The following is a 24,298-nucleotide window of genomic DNA, read 5'->3' as shown; positions in this document are numbered from 1 at the left end:
CAACCTAAGTTCATCCCTTTTAAAATATGCCACATAATGGGTAGAGTTTCCTTGAGGATCTTTTACTCTGACATAATTTATTAAACCGACCCCATTACGCATCACCAAAACAGCCTGATTCCTGACTGGATCCACAACATATTGTTCTTAGAAACTATCCTGAATACACTCCATGGCTTTTTTTTCTCATGGCTTCCTTTGCTTATCTGAGTGGTCCAATAAACATGAGGATTGTAATCACCCATATTTACAGGAGAGAAAAGAAAATGTTTCTGTTGGAGCATCAGACAAGATGATGTAGAACTGAGGACTAGGGTAACTCCAGTGTAAATTGAAGAGAGATTTTGAAAATGTTCTTATGAGTTCATAGAGAAGGTGGTTTGTAGGAAGTACTGACAACAGGAGCCAGAGTAATGGTTTACAAAACCATTGAAAGGCTTTGGTGGTCGTAAGTGAATCCAAAAGAAGAAAAAAATTAAACTGCAGTCCACTTATTGGCCAATGGTCGAGGCAAATATTGAGAAAGAAGGAGTGTCCAAGGAAATAAGAGTGATAGACAAGAGGAAAAAAGGAAAATAGCAAAGTTAGAAGAGAATGAAAGAAACAAACTGAGGTCAGAAGAGTTCAAAACATTCTCAGAGCTGGCATTCTAGGTAGAAATAATGGTAACATGGATGCTTTGATATTTTCGCAAGGTTTGTGAAGGTTTGTAGCTCAGGTTGAGGTGTAGGGTGTAGCTTTGCTCGCTGAGCTGTAGGTTTGATATCCAGACGTTTCATTACCTGGCTAGGTAACATCATCAGTGGCGACTTCCAAGTGAAGCGAAGCTGTTGTCTCCTGCTTTCTATTTATATCTTTCTCCTGGATGGGGTTCCTGGGGTTTGTGGTGATGTCATTTCCTGTTCGTTTTCTGAGGGGTTGATAGATGGCATCTAGATTTATGTGTTTGTTTATGGCGTTGTGGTTGGAGTGCCAGGCCTCTAGGAATTCTCTGGCATGTCTTTGCTTAGCCTGTCCCAGGATAGATGTGTTGTCCCAGTCGAAATGGTGGGTTTTTTTTTCATCCATGTGTAGGGCTATGAGGGAGAGGGGGTCGTGTCTTTTTGTGGCTAGCTGGTGTTCATGTATCCTGGTGGCTAACTTTCTTCCTGTTTGTCCTACGTAGTGTTTGTGGCAGTCCTTGCATGGAATTTTATAGATGACGGTGGTTTTGTCCATGGGTTGTACTGGGTCTTTTAAGTTTGTTAGTTTTTGTTTGAGAGTGTTGGTGGGTTTGTGTGCTACTAGGATTCCAAGGGGTCTCAGTAGTCTGGCTGTCATTTCTGAAACTTCTTTGATATATGGTAAGGTGGTTAGGGTTTCTGGCTGTGTTTGGTCTGCTTGTCGTGGTTTGTTCTTGAGGAATCTGCGCACTGTGTTTTTTGAGTATCCGTTCTTCTTGAATACGTCGTATAGGTGGTTCTCCTCTGTTTTCCGAAGTTCGTCTGTGCTGCAGTGTGTGGTGCCTTGTTGGAATAGTGTTCTGATACAGCTTTGTTTGTGTGTGTTGGGATGGTTGCTGGTGTAGTTGAGTATTTGGTCAGTGTCTGTCGGTTTTCTGTATACGCAGGTTTGTAATTCTTCCTTGTCCTTTCTTGCTACTGTGACGTCCAGAAATGCGAGTTTGTTGTCAGTTTCTTTCTCCTTGGTGAACTTTATACCTGTGAGGGTGTTGTTGATGATGTTAAATGTCTCTTCTATCTTGTTTTGCTTTGTGATGACAAAGGTGTCATCTACGTAGCGAACCCAGACTTTTGGTTTGATGATTGGTTCTAGAACAAAGGCTAGAACAAACAGCCTACCAATAAACACTGCACTTAGACCCCTACAGCCATAACTACAGCTTTCTTAGAGTCAAGGCAACCTTGTTGGGATAATTACAACAGAAGAGATGATTCTGGACATTATCAGCATGTAGTCTTTAAATAAGATCCCTCTTGGTTAAATTTTGAACATTTCCTGTGAAAGCTAAAAATCAAAATCTTTTTATTCCTTATCTCCCAGATTTAGGGATTGACAGTAAATACAGGTCTAGCCAGCAGTAATCAGATCCATGAATGTGTACAAAAGTTTTTAATAGTACTCATTTCAGCAGCAGTATTTTCTGACAAGATATGTTGTCTTAAAAATTACATTTTACCTTTATGATAAATATGCTTTGCTTTACAGGAGTGAGGTGACTGTGATGTAATCTCAATTATGTAGGCAACATCAGTCAAATTTGTTGTAGCAAGTAACATCATATTCATTCGGTAAATTAGCAGATTTAGTTGATATTTTTAGTTTACCTTGAATGCTTGTTTTTCTTACCATCATTTCCATGCTTTAGTAATTTAGAACAGTAGACTTGAGACTGATGAGAAATAGCACTTAGAACGATTTTATTTACTGCACACAGTCATCCTGCTCATCACAGGAAAAACTTCACCAGCTGCCATATCAGCCGACAGCCGATGAACTGCATTTCCTCAGCAAGCACTTCAGCACAGAGAGCATCACAGATGATGATGGACGACAGTCTCCTGCCATGCGTCCTAGGTCGCGCAGCCTCAGGTTAGTCGTATAAAAATAAATCTTGACAAGCCACACCAGTTAAATGGAATATTGCCTCACAAGGATTTACAGAAAAAGAGATGATGCAGTCGTTTGAATTCCTAAAGACCTGAAGTATGACTTATTTTGAGAAAATATGATTGACCACAATTGAGCAATATTTTTCACAGAAGACAAGCTTCCATGAAGCAGATCTTTCTCTTTATAAACTTTAAGCTGATGATTTGTAAATTAAGTACCGGAATGATACAAAATATATTAGTGACATTGAATGGCAAGAAATGGCTTAATTTGAAGAACTGTGATACAAGTTGAAAATTATTAAAGACATTTGGTCTTTTATAAGTATTAGAGACTTCCAACCATGGATTAGCAAATTCATATTCCAACATTGATAATCATACTGTTTTGCCCATCTGGTTTGATTTTGTCAATCCTTATTTTTGTCTGGAACGGAGGACATTGAGGATGTTCTATGATGGAAGGTGTCCTGTTTCACTTGTTTAAACATGGCAATCATTTTCATGATAAATGTAAACAAATTTAACATGAGATTTGCAGTAAAATGTTCAAGAACAGAACTTTTCAATGGCTATCTAAATCTCACCAAGTAACATAACACTCCAGTGATGGCTGTCACTCTCAGTTGGTGATATCTCAGTTTCTAAGATGTGTCCTTTCTTACTATCCTGAAGTAAGTCAGTTACATAGTGTTGCTTCATACTTTTTTTAACATTTAGAAATGATTTTTAGGAGCCTGACACTTTAAAGTTTGCCATCTTTTGTGGATGCAAACAGTGTTGAATTATTTGCAAAACTTTAAGTAAATGGGTTTTGGCTATTGTTTGGCACAGACTTTATTCCTAAAAATTAATTTCAGTTCTTATATTGTCTCATTTCTATGACTAAATTAGTAAGGCATCTATGATTTATTGACTATTTCAACAGAAGCTGACCAGTTGACGCACTTGTAAGTAATTGATTACAAATCTGATCATTATTTATCAAATTAATACAAATAAAGAAAGGATGTAATTTTCCTATTGCTCTTCCCACTCTTCCTCTCCTTAACTTTCTCTAACTTTTCACCCTCCCAACTTGTAACCATTCACAAATGTGGTACAGTATTTAGTTTAAATTAAGTAGTTGTTTAAGAAATCAGTAGGTCCTTTTCACATGTTTAATATTCTTTGAACAAGAGGAAGTAAAGGAAATTTAGGGATAAGTCATTGCAGGGCAGATGGAATGCTCCCTCTGTGAGATATGGGAAGTTAGAGAAACTTCCAGTATCCCAGGTGACCACATGTAGTGGAAGTTTGACTATGCCATTGTTACATTCACATTGAAAGTACTATAACTTGGGTTTTGTAATGGCAGATTAATCTTGTCACTATTCATTACATTTATAGTTGTCCCACAAACCTTTAATGGGCATCTGAGCAGTAATTACACAGTTTAGTGCCCTCTACAGAGGGTTTGGGTCCTTTGTGAGTAGGTTAAAGAAAGGCTTGCATTTTCAAGAAATCATCCTGATGAACCCTTGCTGAGGCATGCAGAGTTTAAACAGTGAGTGTAAATTATAGTATTCCATTTATTATAAAATATACAAGTATTTTGGTTACTGTTCTCAACAAGTTTATAAAAATAATGTGTGAGAGAGCATATGGGGTTTTCATTACCAGAATGATACACAGCTTCAGAGATAAACTGATGAGAGAACTCATGAATGGATTATGATAATTCTTCTCAGTGGAGCTTTTTTTTAAATAATCACATGATTCAATATGACACATAATAGAATCAGCATAGGAGACCACCATTTGGGCCATCGTGCTTCTGTAGAGTATTTGAATGTGCTGCCCACTTAATTCTACTCCCCTGCTCCTTCCCCATAGACATGTATTTTCTTCCCTTTGGAATGTATGTCATTTCCCTTTGGACAATAGTCTAGGACCCAGTATATTACAGTTTAGTATAACCCCTTAATTTTATACCTTATTTCTTTGTTGTCTTTTCTTTTACTGGATTTTCTTTTACTGGAATCAGTTATCAACTTGACATGGCAACTTCAAAGTGTCTGCTTTTTCCATTTAGAAGTGTCCTGTCTGTTTGGCATTGTCACTGCTCATTCTTCCTGTCAAAAAAACATCAGATTGTGTGTATAGAAGTTATAACACAAACATATTAACCCTTGCAAGCATCTATGCTTCATTTGAGCATCTTCACATTTTACCTGTTTTAAATCTATCATTGTACCACTTTTTTCCTTCCCTCCTCATATGTTTCTCTGGTTTCTCTTCCTAAAGTAAAATGTAGTATAGTATTTAGTTTAAATTAAGTAGTTGTTTAAGACATAAGAAGGAAAATAAGGTCCTTTGTATATATTTAAATATTCTTTGAACAAGAGAAGTAAAGGAAATTTACAGGGCAGATGGAATGCTCCCTCTGTGAGATATACGAAGTTAGGGAGACTTCCAGTATTCCAGGTGACCACATGTAATGGAAGTGTTTCCAGCTGCTACCTCTTGAAATCTATGTTTCAGATGTGGAACAACGGCTGGAGTTACTTACAGATGAGTTGGTCACAATGCAGGTAAAGAATGCACAGGCAGAAAGGGAATGTGCCCACCATATAGCACTAAAACATTAAGGAGGTAGTGCAGTAGTCCCCTGAGTCAATCTCCCCCTCCAACAGATTTTCTGTTTTGGAGACTGTTGGGGCAGATGGTTTCTTGGGAAAATGCAGCATGAGCCAAGTCTGGCACCATCACTGGCTCAGCCTCCGGGAGAGAGAAAAAAATTGGAAAACGGACAGACATTTCTGCTGCTGCTACTCATGTGGTCAGTCTCTTGTTTAAAAAAGAAATCTTTCACCAACCACTTCAGAGGTAAAATACCACAGCCCTTAGTTGGGATGACAGTTCCAGATCTAGTGAAACTCAGCCAAACATTCAGAATGGGTTCAGAGATAATTATTGACCCAGGGAAACAAAGTCAATAACCTATTGAATCTTTAAAAAACAAAAGGTCTTTTCTTAAGCTATATCAGATGTCCTATAAGTCAAAGCAGTTCAAGCGCAATGGTTATTTTTATCTGAATAAAAGCTGTTGAAAATTAGTTCTCCCTATTTTAAAATGACACCAGGTATTTAGTTCATCACATTATTTCACAAGAGATTCTAAGCAGTGTTTTATGCAATTTTGAATGTTTAAGAGCTCATATGTTCTTAAATGTATCTTGACACACAATGAAATAGTTAGCAATTTAGGATAACGGTCTATAATCAGTCACTACAGTTAAATGCCAATTGAATTACAATATCGCATTTAACTACCGAAACTGAGCAAGCTAACATTTTAAAATGCTATTCAATGCATGTTTATGAAAAGGTTCTGGGGCAGGTGATTTTTATTTGTGCACCAATCGGGACTGAATTGTCCTGTGGCTCATGCTTTTCCTGAGATACTGTGGACTGTGCATTCTTACTGAAAAGGCCTAACTGAATGAAAGTTGGTTGGGGTGTGGGATTGTTTAAACTTTCTACAACCTTGTAATACACTGGTAAAATTGTTTGAAATGGGAGACTGGAGTTCTGGAGTCCAGTACAACTTGCCATTTTTAAAGGGCTGCAAGTTTACCTGGCTCAGCAGAAATCTGGACCAAAGTGACTTCTATACAAAGCAGATAAAATAATGTGAAGTTCTGACAATCTTTCTCTTTCACTCTTCTGGAAATCAGATTTCTATTTGGCTGTGCCTGCATAGAATCATAGAAGTTCTGTAGTGCAGAAGGAGGCAATTAGGCCTATTGAGTCCACACCAACCCTCTGAAGAGCATTCCACCCATTTCCAGTCCCTATCATATCCCGTAACCCCACATGACCCATGGCTAATCCACGTAGCCTACTACGGACGCTATGGACAATTTAGCATGGCCAATCAACCTAACCTGCACATCTTTGGACTGTGGGAGAAAACTGGAGCACCCGGAGGAAGCCTGCAGACACAGGGAGAACTTGCACACTCCACACAACCAGTTGCCCGAGGGTGGAATTGAAACTGGGTCCCTAGCTCTGGGAGGCAGCAGCAACACTGTGCCACTGTGGCACCTCTTTAAAGTGAGAATTCTAAATTACGAACATCATGATAAACAGATTTGTGTACTCAATTAAACAGATGGAACCAAACTTAGAAATCTGAGAGACATATCTTAAGTACTTCTTGTATGAATTGAATTGAATTGAATTTATTGTCACGTGTACTGAGGCACAGTGAAAAGCTTTGTCTTGCGAGCAATACAGGCAGATCACAGAGTTAAGTAGCATAGATAGTAAATGATAGGCAAACGGCAGTAAAAACACAAACACAGGTACAGGCGAATGTTAAGAGTTTGAGAGTCCATTCAGTATTTTAACAACAGTGGGGTAGAAACTGTTACGAAACCGGCTGGAGCATATGTTTAGGCTTCTGTACCTTCTCCCCGATGGTAGAGGTTGTAGAAAAACATTGCCAGGGTGGGATGGATCTTTGAGAATGCTGGCAGCCTTTCCTTGACAGCTGACCTGGTAGGTGGATTCCATAGATGGGAGGTTGGCCTTTGTGTTTGTCTGGGCTGAGTTCACCACTCTCTGTAACCATCTCCGATCTTGAATGGTACAGTTGCCATACCAGGTAGCGATACATCCAGACAGAATGCTTTTGAAGGCGCACCTATAAAAATTGGCAAGGGTATTCGCTGCCATGCCAAATTTCTTCAGCTGCCCAAGGAAGAAGAGACGTTGTTGGGCCTTTGTAACCAGTGTGTCCACATGAAGAGTCCAAGAAAGCTTGTTGTGGATAACTAATCCCAGGAACTTGACACTTATCACTCTCCACTCGTTCCACCTCTGTGCTTTAATGTGTATGGGGACATGAGTAACATCCCGCTGAAATGTATGGCATAACTCTCCAAAATGATTTTGATTTAATTTTCCCATACTCTAGTTACTCATGAATGCTTTGGCTTGACGCCGGTAATTGAAACACTGATTTGTTCCTTTGTGGGAATTCACTTCCATTTGCTCTCATCTTCCCTCATTTCTCTTCCCAGAAATATTTACTGTGCACTACATCAGGATATCTATACCTTTAAAATTATTTTTATTCTTTTTCAACATTTCTTTCAAATTCCCTTTGCCTCAAAAGTGATCCATTAAATAGCATATTGCATTGCAGCAGGTTTCAGCATTGTTGGGCCTAAAGTCCACAAGTTACCAACAGATAAAATACTCCTGACTTTGATCGATAGCCAGGTCACAGGCTCTTCTCTACTGCTACTTTCTTGACAGCTTTGCTGTCTTGTTGCTGCTGTGTGCTCACTGTTTTGTCTTCTGCTGCACACTGCAAAAAAAAAGTGCTGGCTCTGTTACAATTTCATTTGTGAATGTTGGTCCTACTTCTTTGAAAGTTCTGTTTCCAAAGAAAGTGGTACTTGTGTGCAATTCCTTGACTGGGATCCTGGCCATTCAGAGAGCGAAAGGGCTGCGATGCATGGAATGTGTGCCTGTCTTTGTGCAAAGCGGACTGGCAACGCCATGACAATGAAGGGTGTCGATGCACTACAACAGACAGACTTAAAGAATGTGACAATTCTAGATGAGTCAGAGATGTACAATGATGATGTAGTGAGACTGGTGCAAGTTCAGTGGGTTGCAGATGATCACCTATGGAGTGTATCCTGCAATGTTGGGGATTACTGTCCAAGATGGAAGCCTAAAGGTACAAGTGGCAAGCTGGAGCTGCCAGATATCCACTCTACTTTTTAATGTTGGGCATTGTTGATATCTAGTTTCTCTCCGCCACATGAGAGAATAGTAAACCGAAAGAAGGTGAGAGATGTTAATATATTCAAATGGGCCTCTCACTGCTCATTAATAGGATTCTCATCTTGCCGTTCAAATATTCGATGCCGAAGTGAATTGTTCTTTTCTCAACAAAAAAGTATTACTTTTTCCAAAATTGCCATATTTTCCCAACTGACTTACCATTACTAACATTGTTCAGGGACCGGCAAAATTCCACTTCCAGTGTTCCATCTATAAATACTTCTGAATTTTAAAAAATTTAATGTCCTGTGCACCTGTTAACGGTTCTTCTCCTATTAATAGAGTCATAGAGATGTACAGCATGGAAACAGACCCTTCGGTCCAATCTGTTCATGCCGACCAGATATCCCAACCCAATCTAGTCCCACCTGCCAGCACCCGGCCCATATCCCTCCAAACCCTTCCTATTCATATACCCATCTAAATGCCTCTTAAATGTTGCAATTGTACCAGCCTCCACCACATCCTCTGGCACCCTCTGTGTGAAAAAGTTGCCCCGTAGGTCTCCTCTTTATCTTTCCCCTCTCACCCTAAACCTATACCCTCTAGTTCTGGACTCCGCAACACCAGGGAAAAGACTTTGCCTATTTACCCTATCCATGCCCCTCATAATTTTGTAAACCTCTATAAGGTCACCCCTCAGCCTCCGACGCCCCAGAGAAAACAGCTCCAGCCTGTTCAAATCCTCCAACCATGGCAATATGCTTGTAAATCTTTTCTGAACCTTTCAAGTTTCACAACATCTTTCCGATAGGAAGGAGACCAGAATTGCATGCAATATTCCACCAGAATTGCATGCAATATTCCAACAATAACCAATGTCCTGTACAGCTGCAACATGACCTCCCAACTTCTGTACTCAATACTCTGACCAATAAAGGAAAGCATACCAAACACCTTCTTCACTATCCTATCTACCTGCGATTCCACTTTCAAGGAGCTTTAAACCTGCACTCCAAGGTTTGTTCAGCAACACTCCCTCGGACCTTACCGTTAAGTGTATAAGTCCTGCTAAGATTTGCTTTCCCAAAATGCAGCACCTCGCATTTATCTAAATTAAACTCCATCTGCCATTTCTCAGCCCATTGGCCCATCTGATCAAGATCCCATTGTAATCTGAGGTAACCCTCTTCGCTGTCCACTACACCTCCAATTTTGGTGTCATCTGCAAACTTACTAACTGTACTTCTTATGCTCGCATCCAAATCATTTATGTAAATGACAAAAAGTAGAGGACCCAGCACCGATCCTTGTGGCACTCCACTGGTCACAGGCCTCCAGTCTGAAAAACAACCCTCCACCACCACTCTCTGTCTTCTACCTTTGAACTAGTTCTGTATCCAAGTGGCTAGTTCTCCCTGTATTCCGTGAGATCTAACCTTGCTAATCAGTCTCCCATGGGGAACCTTGTCGAATGCCTTACTGAAGTCCATATAGATCGCATCCACCGCTCTGCCCTCATCAATTCTCTTTGTTACTTCCTCATAAAACTCAATCAAGTTTGTGAGACATGATTTCCCATGCACAAAGCCATGTTGACTATCCCTAATCAATCCTTGCCTTTCCAAATACATGTACATCCTGTCCCTCAGGATTCTCTCCAGCAACTTGCCCACCACCGACGTCAGGCTCACTGGTTTATAGTTCCCAGACTTGTCCTTACCGCCTTTCTTAAACAGTGGCACCACGTTAGCCAACCTCCAGTCTTCTGGCACCTCACTTGTGACTATCAGTGAAAGAAATATCTTAGCAAGAGGCCCAGCAATCACTTCTCCAGCTTCCCACAGATGTTCTGATTGTGAAATTATTGCCTCAGTAAGTATCAATTATTTAAATCCAAGGAAAGTGCCAATTTTTAAAAATTAAGCTGCCTTAATTAATCTTTGTTAGTGTGCACACTTTCACATTCGCCTTTCTCAACCTTCCATGGTGTTCAGTATTGCAGGATTGCATGTCTGATATCCCGTCTTGGAAAAACTTCAGTTTTCTTTTGCTAACCGTTGGAAAGACAAAGTAAATTGTTTTCAATCCCTTATTATAGATCAAACCAAACCCCCTTCAACTACATGAAAGAGGTAGCCTAGACTCTAAGTTAAATGTAAGTGTGAGGTGCTGTGTTTCAGATATAATTTGATTGGTTATGCTACTCGGCTTTAAGTGAGATACACCTTATACTTATTTTTTTAAAAGTACAAAGAAAAGAAAGAGGAATTAGTATAACTCTCGTGGAAGTAACAAAAGAAGAGATATTTAACTACTAAACAACCATTGTTCCAATATAGTAACATCCCAGAACACACCATTAGCAAAGGCAAGTTCAGACATAATGGATTGTCTGACATGCAATGTTTCTTCAATCCAAGAGGAATGAATATCAAGAGAAATCTGGCAGAGAGAACTCAAGAATTTGCTGTAGCAGGGAGGGCAGTTTCAAAACCCCAACAACTACTGAAAGCTAAGCTAAAGCCCTGGTTCTGTGGAAGCCTGACTCCCCTCATTCATGCTGCTTCTATTGTTCCAACTTTGGAAATAAAACCCAAGGCCTCACAAACTGTTTACTTTATTGGCTTGGAACACACTGCTCAGTACCTCTGTCTTAACCTTGCTTCTTTTAAAAAAAGTACAGAATATACCTTTTAAAGCCTTAGTATCGTCACACCCTTTCATAAACTTATTCTCCTTGTCACTACTTCTACTCATTCCCCAAACACACACTGACTTAACCAGCTCATGTATAACTCCGGATCCTAACTGCTTTTTCTCTGCATCAAGGAGACTGCATGTTGCCATCTCTATCACATTATAAGTATCAGCTTCTATCTTGGCCTGACTGCTGTCGGAACTCTCCAGTTGATAAACCTTCCAATCTACACCAGTCATCAGTTTCAACTGATCTAAAACTTTCCCGCCATGTCCTTTCCCCCACTCTTCAACTCATCAATGACCCTTGTCCTCACTAACCTAAACTAATTCTCATTTTCCAAACATCTAAAATTGAAAACTCTCATTCCCGTGCTTACAACTTTGGTATCTGTATCCCTTCCTTCCCTCTGGTCTTTTTTAAATTGACATCCTGTCTCCTACTTCTCTGTTCCTCTGAGTATGGTGTCTTGTACGTTGTCCTTTACCTATTCCAACATTAAGGAGCATGCTTCTGCCTAAATTTCACCACCTCTGACATGCCTTTGATCATAGTTATCTTCCTCAAATCATGCAATCCCTTAATAAATCCCTCTTAATGTGAAACAAAGGAAAAAACCCTAGAAATTGCTGGAGAAAATCACCAGGTCTGGCAGCATCTGTGAAGAGAGAAAAGTAGAGTTCATGTTTTGAGCCCAATAATCCACAGATACTGCCAGACCTCCTGAGTTTCTTAAGCAATTTCTTTCTATCTTTGTTTCAGATCTCTAGCATTTGCAGTTCTTTGTACTATGTTATCCCTCTTAATATATGTTCCTTTGGCTTGGCATCTGTTTTAAATTATACTTTGAGTGAAACAGATTGGATCAATTTCTTTATTAAAGGTGTTATATAAAAGCAAGTTATTGATAAACCTAATATTCTGTTCTCATGAGGGAGGAACAGAACGAGATGACATAGACAACCATCAAAATCATTCAGTGTTAGGATTTAGATGATGAACAAATTGCTCAAGGTTCATTGTTTGACATCTTTGAAAACCAGTAATGGATTGTTAGTTTGCAGTTCACTGCTACGTATCCAGGATTTTAAAATTATTGGTAACTCATTCTTTCACTATTGGAAAAATATAGTTTCACATTATCTTCATTAATTTTGAAAAATTATAGTGCAACAAACATGATTTTTAATTGAGTTACAATTTTGTTTTAAAGAATTTAGTGATATATTGTGTGTAGTGCTTTCTTATACATCATAACTGCACTTAATTGGAATAACATTCATGGCAAGTTAAAATATATCTTTATTTGTTTACAAGGTAATGGGAAAGAAATGGATGATATTGCCCTTTAAAAGGTGGAAGTTTGCAGTAATTGAACCATGTTTTTCCCTCAGTTCCACTGCTTGAATGACAATAACACTGTTGGCCTAATGCCATACTTCTTTACGCAATTTACCATATTTGTTGCTACCTTTATAACCTTGTTTATTCCAGAGTTTGGTTGTCCATCTTTACTTCACTCTATCCAATTCTCTTGAAGTTTGTCCTGCTCCCTTTACAAGTGTAATATCTGTTTAGTGCGCAATCATACAAGCAATGTAGACAGTGTGCAATAGATGCCAGGAGTGTAAAGCTTCATGTTAATAGATATGACTTTTACTACGACTACTAATGGACATTTTTCATGGAATATGTCTTTAATGCAACTTGCATTCGTATAGAACCCATAGTATAAACAAGCAACTCGGGGGCTTCATTAAAATATATGTTTTTAAATCAGCTCAATGTTATTTTTTAATAAGTCTTGAAATTAATCTTTTGTCCTCGATTTTAACATATTTTAGCTGTTTTCTGGTGGTTACTACGTTGTCTCTCAAAGTCTAGCTCTATAAATGAACTCTCAGTCAGGTTTCCTCTTCACTTTAGGAATTGTCCAAAAATTAATCAGAAGAAGACAGTATTCAAATATGGTGGTTATTAATTTATTAGACAAGCCCTAACTGAGAAATTATTTTAATGTCGTTACTGTCTCATAGATTTATAACTGTGAAAGATGTTACTGGAGGGGATACAATGGCTTGCTTAGTCAGAGATGAGGTCATCCACAATTTGTCAGTTTTCCTATGTTCCATGCTTCATTTCCAAGGTGACAGAAGGATTGATGAGAATGAAAATAACATTGCTGCATGCTATTGAGATGAAACTTATTAAGCACATGGATGGTGTAGGAATGTTTTCTCTTCCCATTGGGATGGAATAAATATTTTTTAAAAAGCTGAATTCCATTTGAAAGATATTTGTTAAAAATCTTTTATTCTTGGAGACTGTTAACACTGTACTAAGACAGTAGGAAGACAAAATTATGATTTTTTTTATTTTTTGCCATATATATAAGGGACATGGTAGACAACAAAATCTGATGGATGATAAATACAAAAAGAAGCAGATTCTGAAAAGGGAAAGAGGGAAAGTTTTTGTTTTTTTTTACTTTGTGGTGTCCAGTTTGAATCTACCACAGAGTATGTGATGAAAATATTTATAGATAGTAAGTTCTCAAATGAAGCCTACATTGCAATGCTACTCATAATTTGGCATCAATTTTCCTTAGAATTCTGATTGATAATGTGGGATGTCATCTGCAAAAACGGTGCTGAGAAAAGGAGGTTGGAGTTGAAGCACTTTGTTGGAGGAGAATAGGATGAGATCTATATTGCTTTTAATTAGTAATATGACATTTGGAAATGTTTAATGGTAACACTGCATTCTATAAGTGCAGAACCAAACTGGAAACGACTTTGAATAGTTTTATACGCTGGGATCTTCAGCTGTAGGAAACATAGTTCCTAACTGGCAAAAAAGTTAACAAACTGAAAACGATAGCTTGCATTTATGTAGTCTCTATCAAAGTCAACATTCCAAGATTCTTTAAGGGATATCATTGAAAGAGATTTGACACTGAGTCATATAGACTAAAAAACACAGTTTCCAGTCATGTAACGATCACAAATGAAGTTGTGTTAGAAGCCAAGGTTTGAGGTGCATAGAGATCTTAGGTTATTGTGTGGATAAGCAGAATGAAGGCATGAGGAATTTTAAATTAAGCATCAGAATTTTAAAACTGAATCAATGCTGGACTGTAATGTGAGTCAGTGGGCACTGGGGACGATATTGAATGAGATTTGCTGTGATAGGATGTGGGCAGCAGAATTTCAGTTTAGCTCAAGTTATGTCAAATGGGAGATCAACAAAATAATTGTAAAAGTCAAGTCCTGAGGTAACAAAGGCACAAACAAATGTAAGCAGGTAAGCTGAGGCAGGGGTAGAGTCAGCCCATGTAGTGAAGGTGAAAATACGTGGTCTTGATGATGGCACAGATATGTGATTAGAAGCTCAATTCAAGTTCATAAATGACACCAAGGTTCAGAACCAGATTATTGCCAGTGTAAAATTTGGATTTGAAGCTAAGGGACAAAGTTGGTGTTAGGAACCGACACCTGTCAATCCACAATTGAGTTTGAGGAATGTTTGCTCATCTTGTTTGTTCAAATGTAAGAAAAGGGAAAGATATGCCCATCAGTTTTGACATTTTGTCATTATGATTTGCCAGTATAGCCTTTCCGAGTTTTCCATGTTTTGTTTATTGTTTAATGCTTGAAAAGAGACACATTTTAATTATTATTTGTTGCATCATCGTGGTGTATCCAATTTCACAGAAGCATATTTAAAATAAGAAGAACTGTTGAGTCATACTAACCAAGTTTAAAATGGAGTGAATCCCATTTCCAAGACACTGGTATATACTAGGTGCACTCCATTGTCCATTTAGTCACTTAATCTTATAGTTGGCTTTGAAAGTTTTGATAGTCTGTGTATCGAAGAATAATAAAACAATAATAATAATACATTTACAGAGGAACCTCAATTATCCGAAAATCAATTATCCAAATATCGGATTATCTGAAGGAGATCTCGAGGTCCCGATAGAAACATAGACATTAAAGACGTGTTTCCAACACTGATTGTGTCTTTTGCTTACAGTGATTACAAGTGAATTCGGCTTAGAGAGCAGTCCTGGACTGATGGGAGCCCAGGCACCGCCTCCAAATGACTGACTTCCCACCCTCTGTCTCTCCCCACACACTTTCCCTAGAGTTCTACACAGGGATGTACCCTTACAAACCCTTCCCCCAGATAATCTCTCCAACATTGTTCTGTACAGGGCAAAGGTGGAACCTCTCAAAATGTTGTGTGTGTGCGCGCGCACGCGTGTGTATACGTGCGCGCTATTTGGAGACTCACCCTCCAAAATGCAGCAGCAGCAGTCTTGCTGTTAGTGTCCAGTCCGGCTGCCCCGGAGAGGGGGAGGGGATGGGGTTGAATGGAAGTGGGCAGTGTTATAAGGGGTTGGGGGGTGCAGGGTTGGGGCAGATGGGTGGGCAGTGTTGGGCGGGGTTGGGAGGCAGATGGGGGACACCATTGGGGGGTGGGCAGTTTTGGATGGGGTGGGGGCAGGGGCTCGCATGCCATTTGCTGCCTGGACTCCTGAACGAGGAGCAGATTTAACAGAAAACTCCGACCCCCAGAGGAAAGGCACAAGAATCAATTAACCAAATAATTAGTATCTGAATGAAATAGTGCCCATCCATCTTGTTCAGATAACCGAGGTTCCTCTGTATACCTATAGCAGAGGTGATTGCCATTCATCCCTGCTTCATAACAAAAATGATTAGATTCATACTATGTATTGGATTTTCCTTAACCTAGTATTGAAGATGATCTGTAGATATAATGCTGCACTTCATCTTAGTGGTGCTAAGAGTTAAAATGAAGCAAATACTTTTGCTTTGTGATAGTGCTGCCAAGCTTCTGGAGTATGAGTTTTTTCAGCTAATTGCAAGCCTGAAACAGAGCTGTTTGACTCGCTAAGACCAATTGCCTGGAAGACCGGGCCAAATGTGTGAGATGATCATTTTGAGAACCATGTGTTTGAATACATAAACTTCAAATGAATAGCAAAAGAGTCATTCACATTGTGAGTAACTTGTGATTATTTACAATGTCAGACTAATTTAACAATGATGCTGCTTCTAATTAACACCTTACATTGGTCACAAGACCTCCCTCGTGCCTGTTCGCATCATTCCTTTTGTTACAATTATGTCTGGAGCAGTCTGTTTTCATTCCTGAGGTTAGGATAATAGAATTTGAAGTTATTTAAATAAAACACTATTTTCAATTCACTATGTATGTAATCATGTACAGAGCATGGAAGTCAGAAGGCAACCAGATCTTTTGAGTTAATCAAAATTTCTGTCCAGCTTGCTTCTAACACAGCTTGGGGGATAGTTGATGAAATATTCATTCATGACAGTGGAGTTCAACTTGGATAAGGGAGAGGTGCGTGGAGATGCCAGTGCTGGTCAACATATGCAGAAATGTTACTTGCAAGGTTAATCTGTGCTAATGACAAGCATTTTCCTTCCTCCCCAACCCAAATGCCCATCCCCACCCTCACACAAACACCCACCAACTCCCGCCTTCCACCTTGAGTGCCCCAAATGGAGCAACCTTCCCGAGAAAGATCCACCAGCAAGGTTGATCATTGGCACCATGGATTAGAAGTTGGCCAAAAGATACAAAAGGTAGGTATGGATGAGCATTTCTGAGATTGGCAAAGAGTTGAAAGTGATGCTCCCCCAGGATCAGTGTTGGGACCCTTGCTTTTTCTGATTTGTGTTAATGATTTGGAGATGGATGTTGAGGGCAAAATCTCTAAATATGCAGTTAAGCTAGGGAGAATAGTGAATTGAGAGGATTATGCTGAGTGACCTCAGGGGGACATTGACAAGTTGGTCAAATGGGCAGACACCTGGCAGATGAAATTCAATGCACAGAAATGTGAGGTAATGCATTTTGGTAGAAGATAGATGGAGAGATGATATAGACTCAATGGTACAACTTTGAAGGGAGTACAGGAGTAGAGGTACCTCAGGGTTGATGTGCATAATTCTCTGAAGGTGACCAGACAAGTTGAAAAAGTCATTGAAAAGGCTTATAGGCTTCTTGGGTTTATAAATTGAGGCAAAAGGAAGTGATGCTACACCTTTACAGATCATTAGTCAGATCACGTTTGGAGTATTACGTTTGGTTCTGAGCACCTTAGAAGGGTGTTGAAGCCATGGAGAGAGGTCAAAAAAGATTTATTAGAATGATGCCAGGAATGAGGGATTTTGAATCCAAGGAGAGATTAGAGAAATTGGGCTTATTCTCCTTGGAGCAGAAATGATTAAGAGGTAACTGACGGTCTGAGAAGGTATCACTGGACCCGAAACGTTAATTCTGATTTGTCTTCACAGATGCTCCCAGACCCGCTGAGTTTTCCAAAAACTTCTGGTTTTGTCTCTTAATTACAAGATTGTCAGCAAGTGAGCAAGGTATGAGATGAAGAGAAAAGTCTTGACTAATAGAGTTCTTAGGACTTGGAATGCACTGCCAAGCAGAGTGAAGGAAGCAGATTCCACACGAGGTTTCAAAAGTGAGCAAGATATTTATTTGAAAGTGATTAATTTAGAGGACTAAGGAGAAAGGGCTGGAGAATGGGACTTGCTGAATAGCGCTTTCAGGAGCCAGTACAGATCTGATGAGTCAAATGGTCTCCTTAGCTGTAAAATTCTATCATTCTGTTAAAAAGATAAAGCTAATTTTGATTCTGCGACATACATATATAGCAAGCAAGTGGATACAGAGGGGTGGGAGTGATGCAATTTAAAAGTGAAAGTTCAAAAGATGCTAGGCATTAGGCATTACTCCAATATTGGTAATAAAAGTCAACTGGCAGGTGTGGCTAGTTCTTCTTCTTTTAAATTAACTTTTCCAAACTTGAGTGCTTTGGCATTTCAAGTTCCTTTTTTGTCAACTTTTTTCTAATTTCAGTGATATATTCCAACTTATAACAGGGATAGAGTTCAAGGGCGAGAGAAATGCTTTATTCCATTCCGCAAATCTTTGTTACTGCCTTTCTGTAACAAACAGAAATTTTTTAATGCTAGTTATACACCGGTAGAATTTCCATTATCTGAAAGAAGACTGTTTGCACTCAGTGGAGGTAATCCATATTAATGAAGTCTTTTGACATCATTGTCAACACTATAAAAAAGAGGATGAATCTTCAGCACCTTGTTTTTGGTATAATGAGTTTAAATGAGATTTCTTTGTTTCTGCAGATAAGGAGTATTTAGTTCACTGTGCATAAACATTTTCCAGATAATTATAATGGTAATGTCTTAGGACATTGCAAACCATGTGGAGGACAGTGTAGAAGTTCAATAAGGTGTTTGATATAATGCCACAAAACAAAGTTGAGAAAAAAACTATAGGTCCTGAAATAAAAGGCATGATTTGGTGGTGCTGGTGTTGGACTGGGGTGTACAAAGTTAAAAATCACACAACACCACTTCATAGTCCAACAGGTGTAGTTGGAAGCACTAGCTTTCAGAGCGCTGCTACTTCAGGTGACAATCATCTGATGAAGGAGCAGCTCTCTGAAAGCTAGTGCTTCTAAATACACCTGTTGGACTTTAACGTGGTGTTGTGTGATTTTTAACTTTGAAATAAAAGGGATAGTAACAATAAAGAAACAAAATTAGCTGAGGGATAGGTAACAGAGAGTAATAAGTGTGTTGCTGGAAAGGCACAGCAGGTCAGGCAGCATCCAAGGAGCAGGAAAATCAATGTTTCGGCCGGAGCCCTCCATCACATTCCCCTTTGGGCTCTGCCCTGAAACGTTGATTTTCCTGCTCCTCGGATGCTGCCTAACCTGCTATGCCTTTCCAGTAGCACATTCTCAACTTTGATCTCCAGCATCTGCAGACCTCACTGTCTCCCAACAAAGAGTAATGGTCAATGGGTATTTTTTTAGGCTGGAGGAAGGTTTGCAGTGGCGTTCATCGGGGATTGGTTTTGGAACCCTTGCTATTCCTGATGTGTAGAAACAATTTCAATTGATGTGCAGCGGGCACTTTCAATGTTTATAGATGACACAAATCTTAGGACATTGCAAACCATGTGGAGGACAGTGTAGAAGTTCAATAAGGCATTGACATATTTGTGGAGTGGGTGGATAGGTGGCAAATGAAAATTTTTTATTTGCACTTGGGCCAGCATTTATTGCCATTCCTAAATTCAGTGTGGGAAAGTGTGAGGTGATATACTTTACTAAGGGCTGATGCCCGAAACGTCGATTCTCCTGTTCCTTGGATGCTGCCTGACCTCCTGCGCTTTTCCAGCAACACATTTTCAGTTCTATTCTAAAGGATATGCAGGAACCGAGAGACCTGTGTGTATATGTATGTAAGTTATTAAAAGTAGTAGGACATTGAAAAGAGAACTGTTAATAAAGCATACATAATTAAGGCTTCATAAATAGGGCATGAAGTACAAGGACAGGGAGGTTATGATGAACTTAAATAAAGCTGAAGTATTTTGTACACTTCTGGGCATAACACTAGGAAGGATGTGAATTCATTGGAGAAAGTGCAAAAAAGGCTTATGAGAGTGGTTCCAGGCTTAAGATTTTCAGTAATGAGGAAATATTTGAAAAGTTGGGACTCTTTTCCTTGAAGAGGAGTAAGTGGAGGGGAGATTTGATAGATGTTTTCATCATAAGGAGTCTGGACAGATTGGACTGAGAGAAACTCATAAATGCATCAAGAACCACAGAGAACAGTTTTAAAATGTCTTGCAAAAGAAGCAAAAGCAAGGTGAGGTAAAGGTTTTTCTCACAATTGTCAGGGTATAGAATGCACTACATGGAAATGTGGTGGAACCAGGATCATCTGAGACATTCAGGAGGGCATTGGATGATTATTTCTATAGGAACAACTTGCAGGATTAGTGGGAATAGTCTAGATATTTGCACTAATTTAAAATGCCCAGAGAGCCAGTACAGACATGATGGGCTGCATATCTTTCTTTTGCACTGTAACAGTTCTATAATGGAGGTATTTAGATATCGAAAAATATATTTGCCTACTCAGTTTAAAATTAGTGACATTCAGTTGAGTTATAATGATTTTAATGCTATCACTTAAGTGCATAAAGAATAAAATAAGCAATCATGATACAAACATGAACATCTAAAAGGGAAACTACTTGTTCCTGTTAATGTTTTATGTCCGAGTGTCCCAAGTGCCTTCTATTTTGAACATGTGGCTGCACAACGCAAATCATATTAATGTAACCTTTTAACTTTTGCAGTAAAACTTGTATATGATCATCATGCGCACAGTACTTTACAAATTTTATACCAATGTTATCAGTTGTAATGCTAAGTATTATTTCATTTGGTGTACACAATTTTTCATGTATCTGTAAATTAGGCAAGGGAAATCCAAATGTCGTTTTGACTTTTTATGGCCCAACAAAGCCATAATGCAGTTTCCATTGAGGCAGTGATCTATTGGGATCCACATCATTGAAATTAGCGGATCATACAAAGAGAAGTGGAGACATAACTTATCACAAAGCTGAGGAAGATGTTATCTTCCCTATCATCACTGTATTTTCTAATTTTGTGTTTTGGAGTATTTGGGTGCATGACCCAATTGAATGCTGCTGTGTGGCCATACATGTACAGTGACTCAAGGACTGACCTGCACTGACTTGAATATATTGTTGGACTGTGAAGCTCAGTTGGAAAGTTGCCATTTATAGAATGTATGAACGTGAAAATATTTTGTGGAATTCCAAGATATGATAGAAAAATACATTAAAGTAAAATTTCTTAAGATGAGTTGGAACCAAAACTTAGTTCCCAATTGGACAAAACCCCTTGAAACTCAATGATCCAATTTAAATTAAAAAAAACAAAATCTCTTACATGACACTCGTGACACACGCCAGATGAAAATGTCAGCTTTACTCTAAATTGGCTTCATTAAGCCCTGGAAAAAGTACTTAAAAGATTTGTTATAAGCAAACATATGCGTGTCAGTGTATTTAAGAGAACTCTTACCACATTTGTGTCGATCCTGATCATCTGTGCAAACTTGGGCTGGACGTTCTTTTTCTAGAAATTGTTTGTGGTGCTGGCTCGAACATTTGAGATGCACATGCATAATGAAACATGAATGGGAACAATGCACTATTATCCTATCTTCCAAAGAGCTACAATGAATTCAAAACTCTGACATTTGCTCGTTATTCAAGAAATTAGCCATGTAATTACATTTCTGATTGAGTAAATGTGATCTGTAAACTTTCTCACAACACAAAGCATTACCTCACTCAATGCCAGATCCAATGAAGCAGCAAATGACTCTAAAATTGCTGCAGTTACTGATGACATTCTGCAATTATTCTAAAAATACATTTAATATAGTTTGTAACTTACACTTTTTGTGTGTGTACTTTTGTTTTCAAAATCACAGCCCTGGACGATCTCCTTGTTTCTATGATAATGAGATAGTAATGATGAACCATGTGTATAAAGAAAGATTTCCAAAGGTAAGTAATGATTTATTTTTCTTTTAAGGGCAGCTCATTAATTCAGTGTTTTGCACAAATGCAGCTTATTACACATTCATCTGTGATAAGCAAAGGTAAATCCATAACTGTCTGTTCCCATTCACAACGTGTCAGCATTAACAGAATATTTAGAAAATTCAGTGCATTTCAATGGCACTTGTTACTTTTTTTATTATGAAGGAGGGGATATTGAGACAGTTTTCACAGATTCTGAAATATTTGGTTATGTGCGAATATGCTACAATAGCTCACACTCTCCAACCATTTGTGTTTTAGCCTGATAAGTCAAATTGCCTGGTTGGTCTTTGAATTGTGTCCCTCCTTTTCTTGATCCAAAAAGTACAACTTTTCCTTCCCTCTATTCAGGTGAAAGAACTGATAATACTCGAGCTGACATGGAGAATTCAGTAATTCTCTTTTCATCTTCTGTCAGATTTAGTACTACATTTTATTGAGTCATACTTGTCACTGTGCTGTTTCCTGTTAAGATCCGGCTGTTTACAACTGCTACTTTGATCACTAAAGCTTGTGAATGTTGTCGATATAATATTGGATTTGCTTGATCTTTATTAGAAAGGAGAGTCAGCTATTGTCTCAACACAGCTACAGCAGTTGTTCCTGTTGTTTACTTGCCAAAGTTGTAATACCTTCTGTGAATTTTTCTTCACACTGCTCTTCTGAGAAGACACTTCCCAACTCTCCTAAAGAGCAGTCGTCCTTTTAACTCCTTTTTTGCCTCCAGCTAAAGAGCAACGGAAGCTAACTTATGTTTATATGTGCATTTCACATAATAAAATATCTGAAGGTACTTAACAAGAGTGAAATCAATAAAAAGATTTTTGACATCGAGCATCAGAAGATTTTAAAGATCATCCTAAAAGAAGGGAGTCAAGAAAGGTTTAGGGAATTCCAGGGCTCAGAACTGAGACAGCTGAAAGCAATCACCAGTGCGGAGTGATTAAAGATGTGCGAGCAGTGGATAAGCAGAGATCATGAAAATTTGTAGAGAAATGGGTAGGGGCAAAGCCAAGGGGTTTGAAAAAGATGCTGAGGATTTTAAAGTTGATGTATTGTCAGTCTAGGAATAGGGATGGCCAACTAGTTCAGGGTTGAAGACTGAATCAGATTTGGAGTGCTTTGATATATGAGGAGCAGAGTTTTGGATGAGCACAAGTTTATGTATGGTGGAAGATGGGAGTCTCTCCAGGAGAGTTTTGGCGTTTTGTCAGAATCTGAACTGATGCAGAACCTGAATTGAGTAATATTGCAAAGGTGGAAATAGGGAATCTTGGATAAAGATTAAGAAATTTGGTTGGAGACCCACCATGGGGACAAACCCAATGCCAAGGTTGTGAATGGTCTTGCTCAGCTTTGAGATAATTGCCAGGAATGTAAATATAGTCATCTGGGAATGGATACTGGGATATTATTCAGTTGAAGAAAATTTCAGCTCATCCAATATTGCATATTGAACGAGCTGTGTTAAATTGGAGACAGTGGAATGGGGCCCAATTGATGGACAGTGATTAATCAGTCTGCATCATTTGTACTTAATAGAGAAGCCTTCAAGGAAGAACGATTATGGTGGGAGAGAGTTGTCTATCTAATGAGGTTTAAGGCATTAAAGATGGTGAACCGGGTATGGTTTCAAAGTCAATCTCAGTCAGTTTGGCAAGGCAGTTTTCTTCACTATTATTCTGTACAATCTTCAACATTTATGCCCACAAGATTTTAGTTTGCATTCAGATCTCTAATCATGGTAATTTATTTCCCACTTTTGACAAAATGGATGTTTTTGTTTGAAACAATCCCATGTCCTGTGCCTTTTCTTTGTTTATGTAATCCTAGTCAACCTTTCAATATGCTTTGAAATATAGAAATAGAAATGTACAAGTCACAAAAAAAAACCCATTGCAATTGATACAGCTACTTCCAGTTGGTGGACAGTAGCTTATGTCATGGTACTTGTTTACCCACAATTTGTTCAAGTTTTTTTTCCAAATTAATTTTCAAGAATGTCAAAGCCATCGTTAGATGCCTTGAGAGAGTGATGCTGGCTCTTTTAGTTGGTAAAAGAGTTGCCACAACCAACTTAATTCATTTGTGCCCATTCAGATCTTAAGAAAGATGAACCCTTTCAGTTAATTGTCTGTTATCTGTTTTGGCATTTATTTCAGCTGCAGGTGAGCAATAATATACTTTTGCCAACATCTTCCCCAACTTGAGATGAAATTGATGCTACTATAGTGAGGTCTTCTTTGAACTTTATATTCTTGCTTCTACTTGGCCAAAAACGCTATCCAACACGATCCTTTTCCTCTTATGTCCCGCACAGCCCTAAAATTATGATACAGCACTTAATTAATCTCACTGTTTCCTGGTATTTCAGGACTATGTCTTGGCCTTATTCCCAATGTATTTTTTTAATATTGGTGGCTAAATTAAAAAAATCACAAGCAGATCAACACTTCTATAAACTAAAACTTGCATCTTTATTTGTCTGTATACAAATTCTCGAGATGAGTGTTATGTTTTTGCCACAGTTACTATGTCCCTGATCTTTCCTTCTGTTTACAACTTTGAACCTTTTAAAGACTGATTTGCTGCATATGTCCTTCTCAGCCTTGACATAATCAGCCACATGGAAATGCTGTACAACATTGTGCTTTTCCTTCAA

At 38.7% G+C, this 24,298-nt stretch overlaps 1 protein-coding gene across 1 annotated transcript in view; it reads left to right on the top strand.

Annotated features, from left to right (window-relative positions):
- Positions 1 to 24,298, top strand: part of mast2 (microtubule associated serine/threonine kinase 2) — a 418,453-nt gene that overhangs the window by 323,480 nt on the left and 70,675 nt on the right. Inside the window, 2 exon segments of the mRNA XM_072574356.1 lie at positions 2,438 to 2,592; positions 21,525 to 21,600. Coding sequence (XP_072430457.1) covers positions 2,438 to 2,592; positions 21,525 to 21,600 — 231 coding nt within the window.

This window comes from Chiloscyllium punctatum, chromosome 7 (genome assembly GCF_047496795.1).
Source record: "Chiloscyllium punctatum isolate Juve2018m chromosome 7, sChiPun1.3, whole genome shotgun sequence".
Lineage (NCBI taxonomy): Eukaryota > Metazoa > Chordata > Chondrichthyes > Orectolobiformes > Hemiscylliidae > Chiloscyllium > Chiloscyllium punctatum.
The sequence above is the reverse complement of the archived record's forward strand: the minus strand, read 5'-3'. Positions and strand labels throughout refer to the sequence as shown.